An 18,191-nucleotide genomic window follows, 5' to 3' on the forward strand; every position below is an offset into this window, starting at 1 on the left:
TTTTGTTTTTTTGTAAAAATGTCACGAAACTTCCAGCCCCTGAGGCAGGTACCACACCTTGGCTTTCAACAAGGTGCACGCTGTCTGATAAGGGGATGTCCGTCCTGGTCAACCTTAGTCATGGGAACTCTCAGGAAAAAAATGTCAAGTCTACCTTGAAGCAACTGCTTCTGAAACAAAAAAAAAGGGGGGGGGCAGTTTCCATAAACCTCCACTCACACCCCCCCCCACACACAAATAAACAAATGCAGCCACACACTGTATTGCGAGGTGGGCACCGTGGTCTCAGTGATACGTTTCTATAGCTCGTGAGAAACCCACTCAGGAGGGAGCCCTACGATTAGCTGACTCCTTCCCGTGGCAGGGCGTCTCAGATGGGGACCCCACGGCTAACCGTCCTCCTCCACAGACCGATGAGGTTCTGCCTCAGTCCCTCTGCCTAGACAGGGCGAGCAGAGCACCGGCCTGCCCTGGGTAAGGCCGAAATACCTAACGTTCTTCCTCCACCTCCTCCTGAACCACTTTTCTGTGGCGCAGAAGAGCCCAGGATCGTGGGGAAAGCGCTGTCCCCTCCGTGAACACGGTCGTCTCCCCGGATGAAGACCAGAGGATCGCTCTCAAGGCCTGGCATCCTCACTCAGGGGCAGAGGGTTGTCTGCAGAGTTCTCGCTCAATAAGGGGGCGGGGTGGGGGGGGGCCTGTCTCTCCCCTAAACATCTGGCCAACTCGAGGCACTGGGCCAATCCCTCGTAAGGCACTGGGGGGAGGGAGGAGACACAGGAGACTTGTGGGCATGCACGTGATGGGATGGACGTCTGATCTAATGTCTAAACACGGAACACATGGCAAAGGCATGAAGGGGGGGACACGTGACAAGGAGGCACTACAAACAGGGAAGCGTGTTTGGGGGGTTGAGATACCTACCATCATAATATTCCAAATTCAAAGACTGCTTGTATCAGAACAAAGAAACAACAAATTTAACCAGAGGTGGTCATTAAAGGAAAGAAGTGAGACAGGGACGAGTCGGTATCCCTCCACCAAGAAGGAAGTACCTACACCTTCCCTGCAATTACGGGTTGGATGGAAGCCTGCAGGTGGAACACGGGTGTTCAATCTGGACTCTTCTAATTCACTTTGGAAGCAATGCGCTCTCTCTTGCTCTCTCTCTAAATATATATGGTGTGTACTCTGAATTCCGCAGGCTAGCAATGCTGCAGTACGGGACCGCGTGACACACTGCTTACAGCCCTTTAGCTGATGCATGCCGTCCAATGCCACGCTTCTTTTCAGCACTGTAAAACAATGTCAGCTAACCGGGCTCCTCCGTGCAGAGACATGTGGTTTTTCAACATAAAAGAAAAACAAAACAAAACAAAAGCAAAAAACGCCTGCCCCAGAGCCCTTTCTCCAAGTGTCCTGACTCTGCAGCGCACGGGAATGGCTACTGCTGCCAAGCGGTAGCTCATTCAAACCTGTGGACACGGTGGCTGTCTATGCTCAGTGCACGTGCCGCAGACCCGGCCAGCTCCAGGATGCTGGCTCTCAAAGCAAAAAGGGGAAGGGCCCGTCCTGGTCTGTTAGGGTTGTGGTTTCAGTCCCACCACCGGGGGGCCTGGATAGGTTGTTTGTAAGAGCAAGGGGGAAAGAGACAAAGAGAAAGTGGGGAGAGGATACGGCATAAAATTAGCAAGGAAATTGTGAAGAGCGAGGATCATTAGTCATTGATGCCGGTAGGGAAGTCGACGGGAACGAGGTCAAAATATATTGACACGCTAAGGTACCAGAAGGACAGAATGCTTTGATTTTCCCAAAGGCCTCACAGCGGTAATATACCTGCATGGTTTGCACCATAAAGTCTGTCGGTCAAGCCCGAACAGTGCCCGACACTTCTTTGGAGTATTTGCATCTGTTAGCATAAGGTAAACACAAAAAATACAACACAATGGTGGGTCATGCTCAGTTGGATGTGAAATCTCAGCTACAGCTGACTTGTCTTCTCTATGACCTCGGCTCTCTCTGATTGCCTTCCCTCACCAAGGACATGAAAGAAAAGACTTCTATGAGGCAAAAGAAAAAAATAAAACAAAACAATAAAACACACACACACATACATAAAAAAAAAAAAAACCAACTGGAAACCAAAATACAACAAGGAAAATAAATAAATAAATAAAAATAGAAGAGAGAAGGAGGGGAAAAGGTGACGTTGTTTGCTTCTACCTAGGCCAGGGTTACGATGGATGTCACTGAGCCCCATCCTGGGTTGTCATGAGGAAGGGGGTTGGCAGGCAACGTTCCCTGGGAGGGGGCGCGCTGGGGTTTGCTGTCGCTGACCCGAGGAGGCACAAATGATGCTGTTTTACAGTGGCATTTTGGCTAGCAGCAGCGGGGAGGACAAGCACATCCCTCACAGAGCAGTGTCCCGCGCCCTCGTGTCTCCTAAGATCCACACACAGAGCTACAAAGCAACAGGCCAGAGAAGGGGAGAAAGGATGGAATAGACCAGCTGCAGACCAGCACAGCAAATCTGGGAGATCTATACACACCTGCAAGGGCCGCACCAGTTATTCTGTTGATCAAGGCCAAAGCGCGCTCGGCATTTCTTAGGAGCGCTCAGGTCTGAATGAGTTCAAGAGAGAAGCGAGCAGAGGAGGAGGACATGGGAGAGAGGGAGAGAGAGAGAGAGAGAGAGGGGGAAGGGGGGGGAGAGAAAGATACAAATAAGAAAAAAATAAAAATAAAAAAGGGAATAAATCAATGACCTGGTTACTAATGACAAATAGCGACTTTCGATTTTTAACTTTCTTTAATTAAAAAAAAAAAAAAGGTAAAAATCACATTCTTATTCAACTGGTGAAATTAGCTGTTGCAAATAAAGCTGCAGTATCCCTTCTTTAAGGACTGTCTCTCCGATTCGTTTTGAGCGGATAAAGGGAAGTCAGATACTGAAAAAACGAAATTTTAAATAGTATTTTTCCTTTTGGTTCTGCTTTCCTTTTTTTTTTTTTTCCTAGCCCTCTCTCAATTTGTTTTTCTTAAAGAAGAAAATAAAGCGAAGGAGGGGATTAAGTTTGTAACATGCTTTTTTCTTCTCAGAGTACAACAGTTTAAAAAAGAAAAAAAAACTACAAATAAAAACAGAACAAAACAAAACAAAACAGAAAGAAATAAAGAAAGAAAAGGGGTTGTGGTACTGGGATATTGCAGCTTTTGAAATGTTTTTCTTTTCTTTTTTTTTTTAACCGATTTTCATGACTACTAACAGAAGAATAGATGAAGGTGAACAGGCAGTATGAATGAGCTGGTCAGGGTTAGTCAGAAGCTCATAGCAGCTTTTAAGCAGGTACAGTCAGTAAAATGCTAGTGGATTTGCAAATTAGGAGCAGGAAAGCAAAAGGAAGAAAAAAACTAAAATAAAAAAAAGCGAAGGAGAAAAAAATCATACTGCGGATGCATGCTTGCGTGAGAAAACTTAGTGGGAGCAACGGAAAATGCCATTAGATTAAGGAGGTTTATTACTGAATTCCTTCCATTTTGGTTGGTTTTTGCTTGTTATTTATTTATTTACTTATTATTATTATTTTTTTTACCAGTCTCTTTTAAAGAAATACTGCATATTCAATTTGCACAGTTAGTTCAACACTAAGTCACTGTCATCACTGCTTAAACAACTGTTATGGGAAAAATAAATAAATAAACAAAGCGAAAGTTAAATTAAATTAAAAAAAAAAAAACAATAAAAGCAACTGAAAAAAAAAAATCTACCGAAACATACGAAACCGTGTAGATGGTCATTTTAAAGGATGTTCAAATGTCATACGTGTTTAATGTTAATAAAACTATAATGGCAAGAAAAATTAAAAAAACATTTTATCGACTATTTTAATGACTCAAAATGACATTAGCACCTGTAATCGGAGGAAGTGAAAGGCAAGGATTTAGGAAACATTCGCTGTGTTCTGAAAAAAAAGAACAAATTATACAAAGCCTTCAAAATTTTTGTTGTTTGTAAAAGCCTGGCCTTCTCCAAGGGGACCTTCTGATATTGCCTATGCAGTATTTCTAATTTCTCCTAGAGAATGACAAACCTCCTTAATTTAAATTGGGTGCAATTTACCACTGTAAAGGCATGCATCAGAACATTCAGGAACAGCCCAGTTAATATCAAACACTCACACACCCCCCTCCTCCTCCCCCAGCCCCTTCCTCATCCCTACAGACACAGACAAAATCAGCAGACTGCATAAACCCCGCATAGGCATGCCTACCACCCTCCCGTTACAGGCTCTGCGGTTATTTAAAAACACATTCCACTAGAATTACAATGTGCTTTTCATGCAACAATGAATGTTACTAGCTTTAAAAGGGCAGTCATGAAGCAATTAATTAAAATGCATACACAAAAAGGCTGGCTAAGATGGGTTCCCCCACAATATCCTGGCCTTGAAATTTCTCCTGCCTCCCCCCAGACAGAAACCTAAAGTGAATGAGTGGTCCTCACAGCACCGCTCCTTCCTCCTTCCTCCTTAGCCTGGCTTACCATTGGTCTCTCCAGGCTGCTTGTCCCTTTTCCTCTTCTTCTTCTTGCCCTGCAGGGACAGAGGAAACACAAGGGATTATTTCAGCAAATAGAAGTGGGGGGGGGGGGGGGGAGGAGAGGGAGGAAGTCTGGGCTCACCTGTAAAGGCAGGAGGGAGGCCAAGGTTTCAGTCCACACCCACCCCAACCCCACCCCCTTAAATCCAAATGCCCTCAGTTGTGCTCCAGCCAGAGGGACACACCCAGCAAGGAGAAGAGAAGGGGTCAGCAGGGGATGAAGGAAAGACCTCCACACACCTCGGTCCATTCTCAAACCTGACCCAGAGCATCTGATCCCACAAGTGGGAGAAGAGAACTGATGAAGGAAGATTTAGGGAGATGTAGAGAGACAGGGTTGGGAGTGGCCCAAGGGCCCACAGCCAAGTGTCAAGTGACTGTAGAGGTGGCCAAAAGGCCTCTGTTTCCCTCAATCAAAAAACAAAAGCTTTAGCTGGGGCTTTCCTAGTAACAACAGCTAACATTTATTTAGTACATACTATGTGCCAGGCATGATTCTAAGTGCCCTATGCACATTGAGTCATGTTTCCCCTCACACAATCATGTACAACAGGTACTACTGCTGTTCCAATTCTAGAGATAAGGAAATTCAAGGACAAAGGGGGTATGTGAATTTTCAGAGATCACACAGCTAGCGAATGCTGGGGCCGGGATGGGAACACAAGAGCTCTCAGTTCCACAGCCCTTTCCTGCTAGGCTGTGCTGCCTACATATTTAATCCCTTGCCCTCTGAGGAAGGTTTTTAATTGATTACAGGGATGAATTGCATGGGGTCATTCACATTCTCCAACCCGGACCCTTTACCATCTGCTCGTAGCTGGGATGTGGCATGGGAACAGGGAAGAGCTCTGTAAGGATGACTGCATCCCTGCAGATCTGAAACTAGTTCTCTCTTGCCTCGTTACTGCCCATCCTATCCGTTGGGAGTCAGATGCTGGGTATATATGAAATGTCACAAACGAGAGGACTGGCCTACACATCTGTCTGTTTCAGAACATCTAAATACTGCCTCTGCCTAAAAGTTCTCTTGGTATGTTGACGTCAGGTCTGGAAGAGAAAACAAGAGTGATGGGTAGTAAACTTGGCAACTCGTAAGGCCCTGTATGGAGAACCTCAAGATGGAGATGCCATGATTTTAGCTCCACCCAAGGGCTGAGAGCCAAATGTCTCAGAGAAAGCCCATCTTTTCTCTCAGATCTTGGGGCCCATAGCATTTGGGAAGCTTGTCTTGGCCTTGAGTTTGAAACACTGATACATTTACCTTCTTTGATAAACAACGTAAAGATTTTTCTTTATTTGAGAGAGAGCAAGTCAGAGAGTTTACGTGCACAACCACAACCCCAAAAGCAATCTCGCATGTTGGAGGGGCAGGGGCAGAAGGAGAAAGAATCTTAAGCGGACTCCCCACTGAGCACAGAGCTCCATGTGGGGCTCCATCTCACAATCCTAAGATCATGACCTGAACCTAAACCAAGAGTCAGATGCTTAACCAACTGAGCCACCCAGGCAGGTGCCCACTGATAGACAATTCAAAAATAAAAAAGTAAAAGGAGTTCATGGGGCCTTCTCATGAGCCTCAGCAGCTCGTCTTCATGTTTGTGGCTCTCCTAGGGGAGCTGCCAAGTGCTGCCTGGCCATCTTGGAAAAGGCAGAAGGGGCTCATTTCCATTCATTTAGGAGCCTGAGTGAACATTCAGCTAGGCACAGGAAACCACTGTGACTCCGGGCAGTGTCAGCATCCACATGCCCAATGGATTCTCAGTCACCTCTGGTTTAATACAGGGCTCACCCATTTCTAGTTTCCCACAATACATCCTGAAAGGCAGCTGAAAGTTCTAGTCCCCATGGGAAGCTGTCAGTTTAGGATATATAATTGAAATGTTCGTGACGAGGAAAGAGTCACTTAAACTAAAGGCTTTTAGAGGACAGGGGCTGTGTTTTAATCAGAAAAGGACAAGCAGTAGCTTAATAAATACTATTTAGTGAAGAGGGACACATGTCTCAAGGGAGGCAGCCACCTCATTATCTTCTTAGATGTAACAAAAGAAGAAGCCTAACTATGGAGGTCTTCGGCCGGTGGGGGGGGAGGCGGGGAATGAAAGATGAGCAAATGGTTTAACATTCGTGTCCTTTACCTAATCTGGAATAGCCAGAAAGGCAATAATGTTCTAATATAATGCCACGGGTTGGACAGCACTATGGGACCAAACTCTTTTCTTTTATGCTCCAGAATGTGCCAAGTCCGACAACCCAAATGTGATGATTTTATTCAATCTTATTTTGCTAAGGCTTCCATTACTGGAAAAGCAGGAACATGAAAGAGGCATGAAGTTAGCTCAGAAAACTTCTTCCAGAAGAATCTTTACAACTACCAAAGCAACGTATAGAAACTCCTATGTCAAGCCCCAAACCTGACAAGTTCTACCACAATCAAACCCCTAAGACCTTTAATTCTGACCCTTGCTCCACAGACCGTTTCCTGGGGCACAGAAGCGAGGGAGGGGGGAGTGTGTGTGTGTGTATGTGTGTTTACACTCATGCGTAAGGAGCCTTTGTGATAGGCCTCTGACAGTACCCCATATAAGAGAGGAAGCTCCTTCATCGCTAGCTCTAGATGGACCTCTAAACTTTCTCTCAAGTCTTCAGAGATTCCCCTATTATATCGAGCTCCTTCTGAATGTGAAGCTGAGCTGCAGTCATTATTAAGTGCCTCATGGACCTTCTAAAACCTGGAAAGCACTTCACGAACACCCCAGGGCGATACCTGTCTGACTCCCAGGCAAGTCAATGGCAGCATTCTTTTGAAGCTATCACTACCACAAAGTTGGCCTTGTATCTTTGTGGAGATCTCCCCCTGCACAACTCCAGAGGGCAGCATGCACACAGACCGTAATGTAAATGGCACTCCCTAGAGTTGTGCAGTGCGCATCCTGCAAAGCTGTACATGAAGGCCCTAGCATGACCCCAAATGTCTGTTGGGGATATGATGTCTATGAAGGAGCAGAATTCCTCTCTGTAGTACCATTCTAGATCACTCAAAGAATTAGGTCTGTAGCAGGTAAAAGGTGAAGGTAACCTCTAAGAGCTGCTGACCCGAAACCAGAGAACAGTGTCCTGAAATGAGATGGCTGTTCATGTGGAGGCTGCAGAGCCTGCCTGCTGCTGGAAATCTCCACCTCGAGGTCAGGTGGGGGTGAGCAGCAAGCCTGTGGGAGAGCATTAATTTTCTCATCCTCTTCCTTTCGGCTCCAGAAGAAAGGCTTCCCCACGGCACACATGCTGAGGACAAATGGAAAGGTCTCAAGCAGCTAAGACCTGGTGCGTGACCATCCGTGAGTGACAAGGGCCCTGACCAGAGCAAACATTCCAGTGAGAGGTACTGGTACTAATTCCTGTTTCAACTCCCAGGAGGAACAGAGTCTTGTGCTGCCAAGCCAAGGGCACTGGGACCTAGAGGGAGGCAAGTGGGAGTGGGGGGGAGGGGTTGGGTGATGATGAGGATGTGGAAGGTAAGCCCCACAGTCTGTGTTCTTCACACCCCCTAATCTGCAAAGTGAATAGCAGACTAGCAGGCACATGTTGAAAGGTACGAGAAATGGCTAGAGTTGGGGCACCTGGGTGGCTGAGTTGGTAAAAGTGTCTGCTTTTGGCTCAGTCCTGGGATTGAGCCCCACATCGGGCTCCCTACTCCATGAGGAGTCTACCTCTCCCTCTACTTCTCCCTCCTGCTCTGCATGTGTTCTCTCTCTCACTCTCTCTCAAATAATTAAAATCTTTTAAAAATTTAAAAAAAAAAAAAGAGAGAGAGACAGAAACAGCTAGAGCAAGTGGGAAGCAGCATCCGCTCAGGACCCATATATGTCTGTGGCCTCCAATGACACATTAAGTTTTGAGAGTAAATGCGTCTGATTTAACTGAGTCCCCACAGTACCGTTGTGTGCATGCTCACAACCAGCCCTGACTGAACCGATCTCAACCCACGTACAGAGAGCGTCTTCATTAAGGACACTGGCTGCAGGAGAGCTAGGTCAGGAGCATGGACAGGTGAGAGAACCCTCCATGGCTCCACACCATTGACAAGAAACAGGAGGAAAAGCCCACTGCTGGTATCAAGGCAGGTTTTGTCTCTAAAGACACCCTAAAGAGTGAAGGGTTAAAATTCACTTTATAAAACCCAATGCCATGGAATAAGAGTTATCAGGTGAAATAAGGGACATCTCATCTACTGCGTAGAGGAGGGCCAGCCCAGAATATTGCTGGGCAAAACACGGGACAAGAAATAGAAGGGGGGGTGGTGGTGAGAGAGGTCTCTCCTTGCACCGGAGAGCAAGGTTAGGAGAGGACAGGAATCATGGGCATCACAACCACTGTGATTAGTGAAAACCACCGCCCCACAGTGTTTTCTAAAATCCAAGAGAGGAAATTAGGCAAATCCTGTAGTCAACACAAAGCCCAGGAAGACACACCACACAGCACAAACCCTCTCCCAACCCTTCCTGGGCCCTGAGGTGTTTCCTCCAGTCCACCAGCAAAGACTACCACTGGCTGCTTTCAGGGGTCCCCCCACCATGTCCCTCTTAGGATGAACTAGCTTTTCAGCTTCTATTGCACCACAGTATAGGGCAAGTGTTTCATTTCTCCCTCTTAAGGGCCAAGGCCCTGCTGGAAGGCCTGTGAGGAATCAAACCCTCTCTCCTACCCATCTCCACTGGTCCTCCCCTGGCAGGCCCCAGAGACCCCTGCTGAGAAGCACATAAGCCCCCCAAAGCATATCCTGGAGTCATGTCTTTACAAAGACCTGGGCACGAAAGGTGTGGACAGCCCCAAGTCAAAGCCACTGGGGGCCACTGGGGTCCCGGCTGGAATAATGAAACACTGGCCGCCACCCTCCTTGAAGAATTTTGGCATGCTGATGGAGCCATACTGGAAACCAAGACAAGACCCCCACCCCCACCCACCCCCGCCCCAAGTCTGATGCTCGGGCAAGATGCTCCTGGTCCCAGGACTGGGTACACTGCATGGTTCTGAGGCCTGATTCAAGCTGGCAGGTAGTACTCCCGCTGGGCAGATGAACCCCCCCCCCCCCCCACACACACACACCTCTACAGACTCTAGTGCAGAGAAAGGACCACCTACATAGTTATCCCGCGCAGACCAGCCGGGGTACAGCTGCATGTGAAGCTGTCGCTCCTTCCGGGCCAGCTCGTAGTATTTCGCTTGCTCTTCTCTGGACAGTGCGTGCCACTGGAGGGGACAGAGAGGTGGGGAGGCATGCAGAACATCACCAACTACACTGTGGCCGGGGACAAGAAACGGGTCTGCTCTGCAGGGTCCTGGCACAAACGGGTGCTCAGACAAAACCCGCTCTGTCAATCCTCTCATTCTCTTATCTGCACTCTCTCTAGGGAAGAGGATGGCAGGGGGGGTCGAGGATGTTGTTCGAATGGGGACTTCTGGTCATGCCTCCATGAAGGCCACTGAGGAAGTCAGGATGTGACTGAAGGGACAGGGCTCCGGTGCCAGGCCACCCACTCTGCCCCCGTCCATTCTTCCCCCCAGTGAGGGAGCTACGTACCCTTCGCCCCAGGATCTGGTTGATGGCCGCACTTTCTTTCAACGTGCACTCGGCCACGACCTTGGCCCTCATTTCCTTCATATACAACATGAATGCGTTAAGAGGTTTCTTTATGTGGGGCTTCTTCTTTTCTTCTTCCTTTTTGGAGTCCTGATGCTTTCTGGATATAGACAGGACAGACAGACACAACCCCATCAACAACTGCGAGGTCCTACCTCCTCCACAGCAGAGAGCCCATCTCCCTGTCTGCTCAACACCCAAACCAAGCAGTTCTGAACGAGAAGTACTCGTTGGTCTTCTCCACCACAAAAAATGGAACAAAAACATCCTAGTGAGGGTATGAGGGAAGAGAGATTTCATCATCACTTCCTGAATGTCCTGGACACACTTTCCCAAGCTGGAGGGAAAAAGCACAGTGTGGCCAAATCCCCCTTGGCCGGTGCCTCTCGTGCTCTCAGGACAGACCTCCAGACGTTTCGTTGTGGGTGAGGCATGGGGACACGGTTGCAAATCCCAGTCTGTCTGTCCAAGGACACGGGTACACCCATGGTGGGTACCAACCACCAACTCCACACTTTGTCAGAATCCAGAGCGCACCCGAGCTGGGTGTCTACCGCAGTCACGTGCACGGTAGCCAACCACGGGCTGGACTGACAACAGGCCAGACAAGATGGGGAAGGAGAAAGCCACAGAAATAGTGAAACTCACGAGCTGTGGAGTGAGCCGACGTCACTCTGGGAGGATTCCTGTTTGACTGTTGGCGTGACTATGGCCGGGTGGGGGATGCCGGTCGTATGTAGAGTGTGATGTGGTGGGACCATATGGGGAGGGAACCTGGAAGACAGGAAGCTGTGTAAATCGTCAGAATCAAAATGAATGAATGGGGAGGGATGTGTACACACAATTAAAAAAAAAAAAAAAAAACAACCCAGCACGTAACACTCACATGAAAGCAACCCAAGGCATATGAAACCTGTCAGCATTAATTAGCGATAAATTAAACATAATGATTCTCATAATGTCATTAAAGCCAATCTTCCCCTTCATTATTGCTACTGACAAGAGACATTATGATTTTTAACATCTTTAGCAAAAGACAAATACAACGGATGTACTTGGGCGGTAGAGTAGGCTCGGACTACCTGCTGGAAATCACACGTCCACTTGTTTTTTGAGGCATTATTAGCGGCATCTAAGAAGACAATTTCCTAAGTCCTAATCAGCTCTAGAATGAAAGGTGAAATCTATTGTTGCATATTGACAGCTAAATAAAATATTAACGTGGCTGAAGTACACATTTTTGACAATGCCGCACATGCCTCATTAGGCCACATTCTGTTGATGGAGTACAATAAAATTTTTATTTTTCCTTTGCTGATGTGCCCCATCGTTTTGACAGGAATGAGAGAAAGTGAGGCAGAAAGATGAGGAAAATCGAAATACTTCCTATCTGGTTCTCATCATAAATCACAGATATTTTAAATAAGCTTGCATTCTCTTACAGAAAGATGAGATTTTATACACACACACAAATGAAACTCTGAATTTGGATGTGTATTCTTTCCCACTCTGTAATTCAAGGATTCTTAAATTACTTTTACTTAAATAGGCTGCCTATGCTTCCAAAGGCCTTCTAAAACAATTATCAAAGTGGTAAATCTATAAGGAAAGGTTGTTTTTTCCTCTAATACTGTCCATTTTTAAGAAAGTTCTTTGACCCACCCCCTCCCCCCCGCCCCGCTTAGGCCCTGAATTAGCATTTCCTTACCATGCAAACTCACTAGAACATAAAGAGCTAATTTTAAAATGTTCACCTTGGCCCATCTGTGAACTGACAACTGGATCAAACAGCTTTCACGTTTTCTGATATGCTTGGAGTCACTATGATTTGTATTGGGTTACAAGAATCACCCTTCTTAAAAGAAGGTATATTACCATAGAGAATAGGAGGGTGAGATAGATGCAAAAAAGGACCCTGAAAGAAAACAAAATGGCAGTGTCCAGGCTCCAATGTGCCCAGGTTGGGCAAGTGAGCAGGTGGGGCGCTGTTCATGGGAAGGAGAACTCAGATAAAGCAGTTGATGCTTTCTTAATTAATTCAAACCAAAATGGTCTCACATAAGCATCCAGAGAACGAAGACCTGCTCTCCAGGCGGCCAGTTCTGGTGGGCACTGGGAGTGCCCTGAGATAGTGATTTCAAGTGGATCCTGCATGTATAAGGTTCTTTTCATATATGGACTGGATATGAAAAGTTTCCATTTCACCCAAATAATGTAGCAAATGTTAATCTGAACAATGGTAAAACAAAACAAAAAAACCCACTAACAATCTGCATAGATCAATGGAGAAAATATCAATGAATAATGCAGATTTCTGAAAGGGCCCAGACTCATAGTGGACATTTGACTCAGAAATTTCATCCTGATGTGGCCCTCTCCTGCCACTACCTTTTACAAATTTAAGCCCGTATCAAAGGTATCAAAGTTTGGTAACAATGACATGATTTTGTAAAATAAGAAACATTTAAATCCTTTAGGGTATATAGAAGGAAGAAGGGAAGGAAGGAAGGAAGGAAGGGAGGGAGGGAGGGAGGGAGGGAGGGAAGAGCCTAAGAGAAAGAAAAAGAAAACAAACAATCCCCATTCCCCTTCCCAGAGAAAATGAAAAGCAAACCCTCGGGAGGCACTTGGGCTCCCATGTTACACCCTGTTCCTTCCCACTGCACAAGGGCCTCTGAGGAAACATAACTTAAGAACATGTGTTCTTGGAAGCCCTTGGGTGAAGCGGTGGGTGGAGTGGCAGCTTTTACTGTGAATTTTAAAGGCTTGACATTCCTCAAATACATATGTTCTCTTCTTGCTGAATGAGAATATGTGTACAGACATGAGAGAGACAGAGAGAGACAGACAGAGAGAGAGAAGGGGGAGAGGGGGAGAGACAAAAACACTGTGTGGGGAGGTGTGCACATGCGCCGACAGGCAGCTACCACAGTTTGAGTACATTTTGGGGTGTGGGGGGCAAAATGTCCAGCGCAGGCCGTGGGGAACCAACGCTTCCAAGTTCACATGCCTAGACACATATTCATGTATCTGAAAAACGTACAGCAGAGAAAGAAATGGGGTGTTGGGGGGAAGGGGTGGCTACATGCATACCTTTGCTTAAGAAATTCCTTTCTGCAGACAACTATTTCATGAAATGCAATAAACACCCTAAAAATTCTAAGCAGCTCATTATATACCCCCGTCTGCTTTTATGGCTCCGAGCCAGAATATAATGATGAACCTTAACTTGTTAAGGACAACTAATTTTTGTTTCTGGCTGTCTCAGGGGCTCCTCTCTTGCTCACTCTCACTTTACTTCACTGTTGACGCGTTTCTGTTAACTGGATGTCATCTGCCGGCCTTGATTTTATGCACAAGCAGTGGGATGCATTTTCCTGTGCAACAATCCTGCTTTGAGTTGCATTAGGTTTGTCATTATTCTCTCATTTTCCCCCTTGCACTTGTAACATTTCATCTCTTCCTGCCTTATTTTTTGTGAGCCACGGTGCACCCACATTATGGTTTATACATGATCTCTCTCCCTTTGAAGCCGGCAGATTTCAGAGCCCGCTCTCGTCAGGAGAAGAGCCTTGCACCAATTTAGCAGGCTGAGGGCCCGGAGCTCCAACATCTCAATCTAAAGGGGGTCACAGGGTGGCACAAGTGAGTGTCAGCAAGAGCTGTTTAATTGCCAATCTAGGCTTCTCCATGGTGTTTAAAGTATAATGACCCATCACTTAATTCTGAGAAGTCCTGGCCCCGCTGCTGAATAGAATGAATATCAAAGGGTGTTCTGGAACAGGGCAAGCTGCCTACATTTCCTATAACTGCCATAAGTATAATAGACCTATACTTCTGTCGCCCCATTACCACAATAATGTATTTAATTTGCTGTATACGCTTTTTAACTAGCTACCTTTCATAAGGCCTACCTGGGGAATCGGCGGCCTTCCCCCCTGTACCTCGAGCCCCTAACCTTTCCTCCCACTGTTTCCTTCCTCTCCTCCACCCCCTTGCCCACCTCTAAATCATCGACTAACCTCCTAATGATAATTCAATCGATAAGCTTAACCCCAATCCCTATCCTACGATTACTTCACTGCTTTTAACCTCCAGAACGCATCGAATAAACAAACATGCAAAACAATCAGGTGCATGATATAAACGCTGGCTTGCAGGGAAGATGAGCTGTGGATTAGGGCTGCTCTGAAGCAGCTCCCCTCCTGGGAGACTCCCAATTCGTTCTCATGCTTTGCAAGGTTGTGATGACATTATTTAATGAACATAACCTTCCTCCTCTCGCTGGAGAACAGAATGCTCAAGCATTTTCCCACCTAACCAATATTGGTGTGGATTTTGAAACTGGGATCATTTGTCACACTCGGAGACTGGATCTTTAAAATTAGGTGATCTTCGTGGCGTAATTACAAATGGTAGGTGGACTATAGCTTGTTTTTCTAACTGGAAGGGATTTTTACTCTTTCCCCCACCAAAATTACTGTTTTGTAAGCAGGAAAAGGGACTGTCTTGTCCTGTCTCTCCAACCCTCCCTCTGGCCTTGGGTTCCCATACGGACTACAGAGATTAGGAAAAGATGCTAGGGACAGCATCCCTGCCATGTAATGCATGCTGATTTAATTATGGGACATCATCAAAATGGATTACTTGTTGTAGCCCATCAGGAAAGTCTAAACCTCCACCGATTTAATTAACTTGACTGAAAATCAGATGAACAGAAAATAAAACTATCATTAGGAGCGATTAGTGACTACTTAAACCTACTGCTGCCAACCGGTTTGTAAATAAACTAGCACTCACTGAAAAATTAGCCAGAATTAATTAGAGAGAGGAAAAGGAGAACGGAGGATTACAAAGATCCAGGTATACGTATGTGGGTATGTGTGTATGACACATTTATTTATGTGCTTAAAGATATATGAATGCATGTGCGTGCACGTGCACACACACACACACAACTTTTTTTAAATGAAGAAGTTACCATTTTTATCCAAATAAACACAGTAAAATATTTCATACAAGGTATGAGAAGTCAGGGTGGAGTTTGTTACCCAAAATATTTAAATTAGAAGTTGAAGATGCTCCCCTATGAAGGAAAGTAAAATCATTATGTCCTTTGTCAGGGTGTAGGAATTCTTTGCTGGTTATTTGATGGGTTCCTTTCAAATTCTTGTTCTGCACACATGATTTTTTTTTTTTTTTAACTTTCCAAGATTTAGAGCTCAAAGGCCAGTGTGATACCCACCAGCCGCATATAGCTTTTGAGTATGTGAAATGTGGCCGGTCCAAATTGAGATGTGCTGTTAGGTATACTCAACATTTTATAAAATGCATACCAGATTTCAAAAACAAAGTACAAAACAGAGTGTAAAATCTCATTAAAAGTTGCTTTACAGTGCTAACATGTCAAAATGATAATATTTGGAAAATATTAGGTTGAATAAAATAGATCATTAAAAAGAATTTCACCTGGGCTTCCCCCCTGCCTCCTTTAACCTTTGGCTACTTAAAAACTTCAAATTCCATATGGGGCTCCCTTTATAATTCTCTGGGGGGCAGTGCTACTTTAGAGAGGGGTGTGTTTGGGCACGGGGTGTCCCTCCTTGTTGACAGAGAAGATGCTGAATTGTTAAAAGACCACACCCTTTTCTCAAACTCTCTTTTACATAATCATAAAATTATCTCCACCCTTTCCTTTCTTACCCAGTACAGGACAAGACAGAAACAACATTTTAAAAAGTTCCGTGTGTCCTAACTAAACTTCTTCCTGCCTTCTTCAGTTATTTAAAAAAAAAAAAAAAAAAAGCCACTTGCTACGTTGATTCCAAAATTCAATCTCAAAATTTTGACATCACCTACCTTAGAAGTTCAGATTAACTTTTCAGTATTTTCTAGGACTCAAGCCTAATGCCCTATCGGTCCTAGACCATTAGAACTCCATGAAGGAGCAGCCTCTGGATGGCCTGGGAGCTACCTAGAAAACTTTCCAAGAAGCCACCCATGGTTGACTTGGATGGAGGCCCTGGTGCTTGGAACTCACCTGGACATGGAAGCGTTGACGGTCAGAGCTGTGGGGTAAGGGTGACGGAATCCTCCTGTCGTGATTGGGTACACTGGCTGACCTTGCCTATGAAGAGGGGAGTACAGAGTAAGAGAGTGCAAACAAGGGTGGGGGTGGGGAAAAGAAAAAGAATAAAAAGGGAAAGTTCTCTCTGCACAGTAAGCTTTATTCTCATTTGATCAGAACAAAAATCTTGGGGATTGTACAGGAAGGATCAAAGGGAAGAAACACAGAACAATTTGAATGCCATAAATCTGATAGGAATGGCTAATTAAATTTTATAACCTCTGCTTATGTCAATAGAGACCCTCTCCCCAAGCTGAAACTAGGTGTTTTGTTGTAATAATTAAAGGCGAAGTCTCGCTTGCTTTAATGGAGCCATCACACTAATTGAGGGCTACACATCCAAAGGAAAACAATAATGAATGTAAATTTATACCAAAATAAAGTACAGTGAATCAAAGGACTTCAGTTACGCTTTGGGCCTCTTTCGGTATTTAGATCTCGGTGAGAAAACATTAAATTAACAGAGCTTAATTTGTAGCCTTTTGTCAAATTAACAAGTGTTGACAAGAGTTACCGGGGGGAGAGTCCCCAAGAAGAATTGTGGGTAACCAATAGACAATCACACCTCATTACAATAATTAAAAAATACAGCAACATGCAAAATAGCATCCTCATGAAAGACACACAACTTTTTCTGACAGAGGGTTGTCTGAGTTGGCTATTCCTTTTTATCTAGCTTTCAAATATCTACCCATCAGCTGTACGGGGCAAGGGATAACAGAGAACCATTCGAGGAATGGCCCCATTTTCTGAGGAAGGAATGGGACACAAGCTCATGTCCAGGTCTACCCTCCAAAACAAAATGAAAGGAGCAAAAAATAAACAGAAAGTACACCCATGGTTGGTATTTTGTACAGCTACTTCATAATACAGGCTGTTTTTCACAAAACAAGGTAGAGTCTGTTCAACTAGAGAAATACTAGGTGAACTACTTCAAAACCATATCTTCTGTAAGGCTATCAAAGGGTGTGTCTTCCCCAAGACCCCAAATTCTGACTTTTACCAGGATGTATTCCTGTTAAGACAACAAATTGTCCTTGTTTTTTGGAGTAGAGATCACTGATAAACATGGAGAAACACATACACAAAAATGCAATCACAAAACAGCTATTAATATGCATACACACATGCATACTCATGCACCATATGCTTATGCATTAAAGGCCTTTCTACTCTGGCTTTGAAACACACATTTTTAAAGTTGTCTAAGGAAGGTTAATGGCTAGTACTATAAAAGCAAGGCTGGGTGACAGGAAGACAAATCGTAAAAGGCAGTTTGGTGCCCTGCACACTGCCAGGAGCCTTGGCTGGCACTCAGGAAGGACCCACATGCTGGAGTAGGGATTCCAGATCCCCCACCCCGCCCCCCATAATTAGGTGAACCAAGAATCTCAGAGAGATGCTGGTTGCACTCTGTCTGTTGAGACAACAGACAGAGTGCACTTTCCACTTCTGTTGCCAACCTTGGGAGTCACGGTTCAGATGACAGGGTGAGGGGATTCTGAGAGAATAACCCCCCACTCTCACCCCTGGATTTCAAAATGACATTATGCCTGTTCTCCGGCCCAGGCTGCTTCAAACCAACAGGACCCCAGGCTGGGCTGCCACCAGCAGAAGAGCCATGATCAGCTTCCTTTGATAGAAGCCCTCAGAGCCTCTATAGTTTCCAAAGTATCTTAAGGACACTTTTGTTCAGAGAGAAGCCTAGAGTCTTTGGGGACTGTGGGTTCATAATGCTAAGTATCAATAACCTTTTTCCTACATGGCCCATCCGAGGGCCTGCTTCCCACAGGGCACCTTCGTAAGCATCTTCCCTACATGCCCCTCCTC

General features: G+C 45.5%; 1 protein-coding gene across 19 annotated transcripts in view; it reads right to left on the reverse strand.

Moving 5' to 3' along the window:
* TCF7L2 (transcription factor 7 like 2) overlaps window positions 1-18,191 on the reverse strand; it is a 199,448-nt gene that overhangs the window by 5,178 nt on the left and 176,079 nt on the right. For 8 of the 19 annotated variants that reach the window (XM_077877595.1, XM_077877594.1, XM_077877592.1 and 5 more), the window contains 7 exons: window positions 16,275-16,361; window positions 10,883-11,023; window positions 10,175-10,334; window positions 9,736-9,843; window positions 4,544-4,592; window positions 3,912-3,962; window positions 2,550-2,622 (listed from right to left, as the gene is read on the reverse strand). In XM_077877595.1, the coding sequence (XP_077733721.1) occupies window positions 2,550-2,622; window positions 3,912-3,962; window positions 4,544-4,592; window positions 9,736-9,843; window positions 10,175-10,334; window positions 10,883-11,023; window positions 16,275-16,361 (669 nt within the window). Of the gene's footprint in view, window positions 1-924; window positions 950-1,835; window positions 1,910-2,549; window positions 2,623-3,911; window positions 3,963-4,543; window positions 4,593-9,735; window positions 9,844-10,174; window positions 10,335-10,882; window positions 11,024-16,274; window positions 16,362-18,191 lie in introns of those variants that run through there. The other 11 variants (XM_077877598.1, XM_077877596.1, XM_077877611.1 and 8 more) reach the window with 9 other exon arrangements.

Source organism: Canis aureus, chromosome 29 (genome assembly GCF_053574225.1).
Source record: "Canis aureus isolate CA01 chromosome 29, VMU_Caureus_v.1.0, whole genome shotgun sequence".
NCBI lineage: Eukaryota > Metazoa > Chordata > Mammalia > Carnivora > Canidae > Canis > Canis aureus.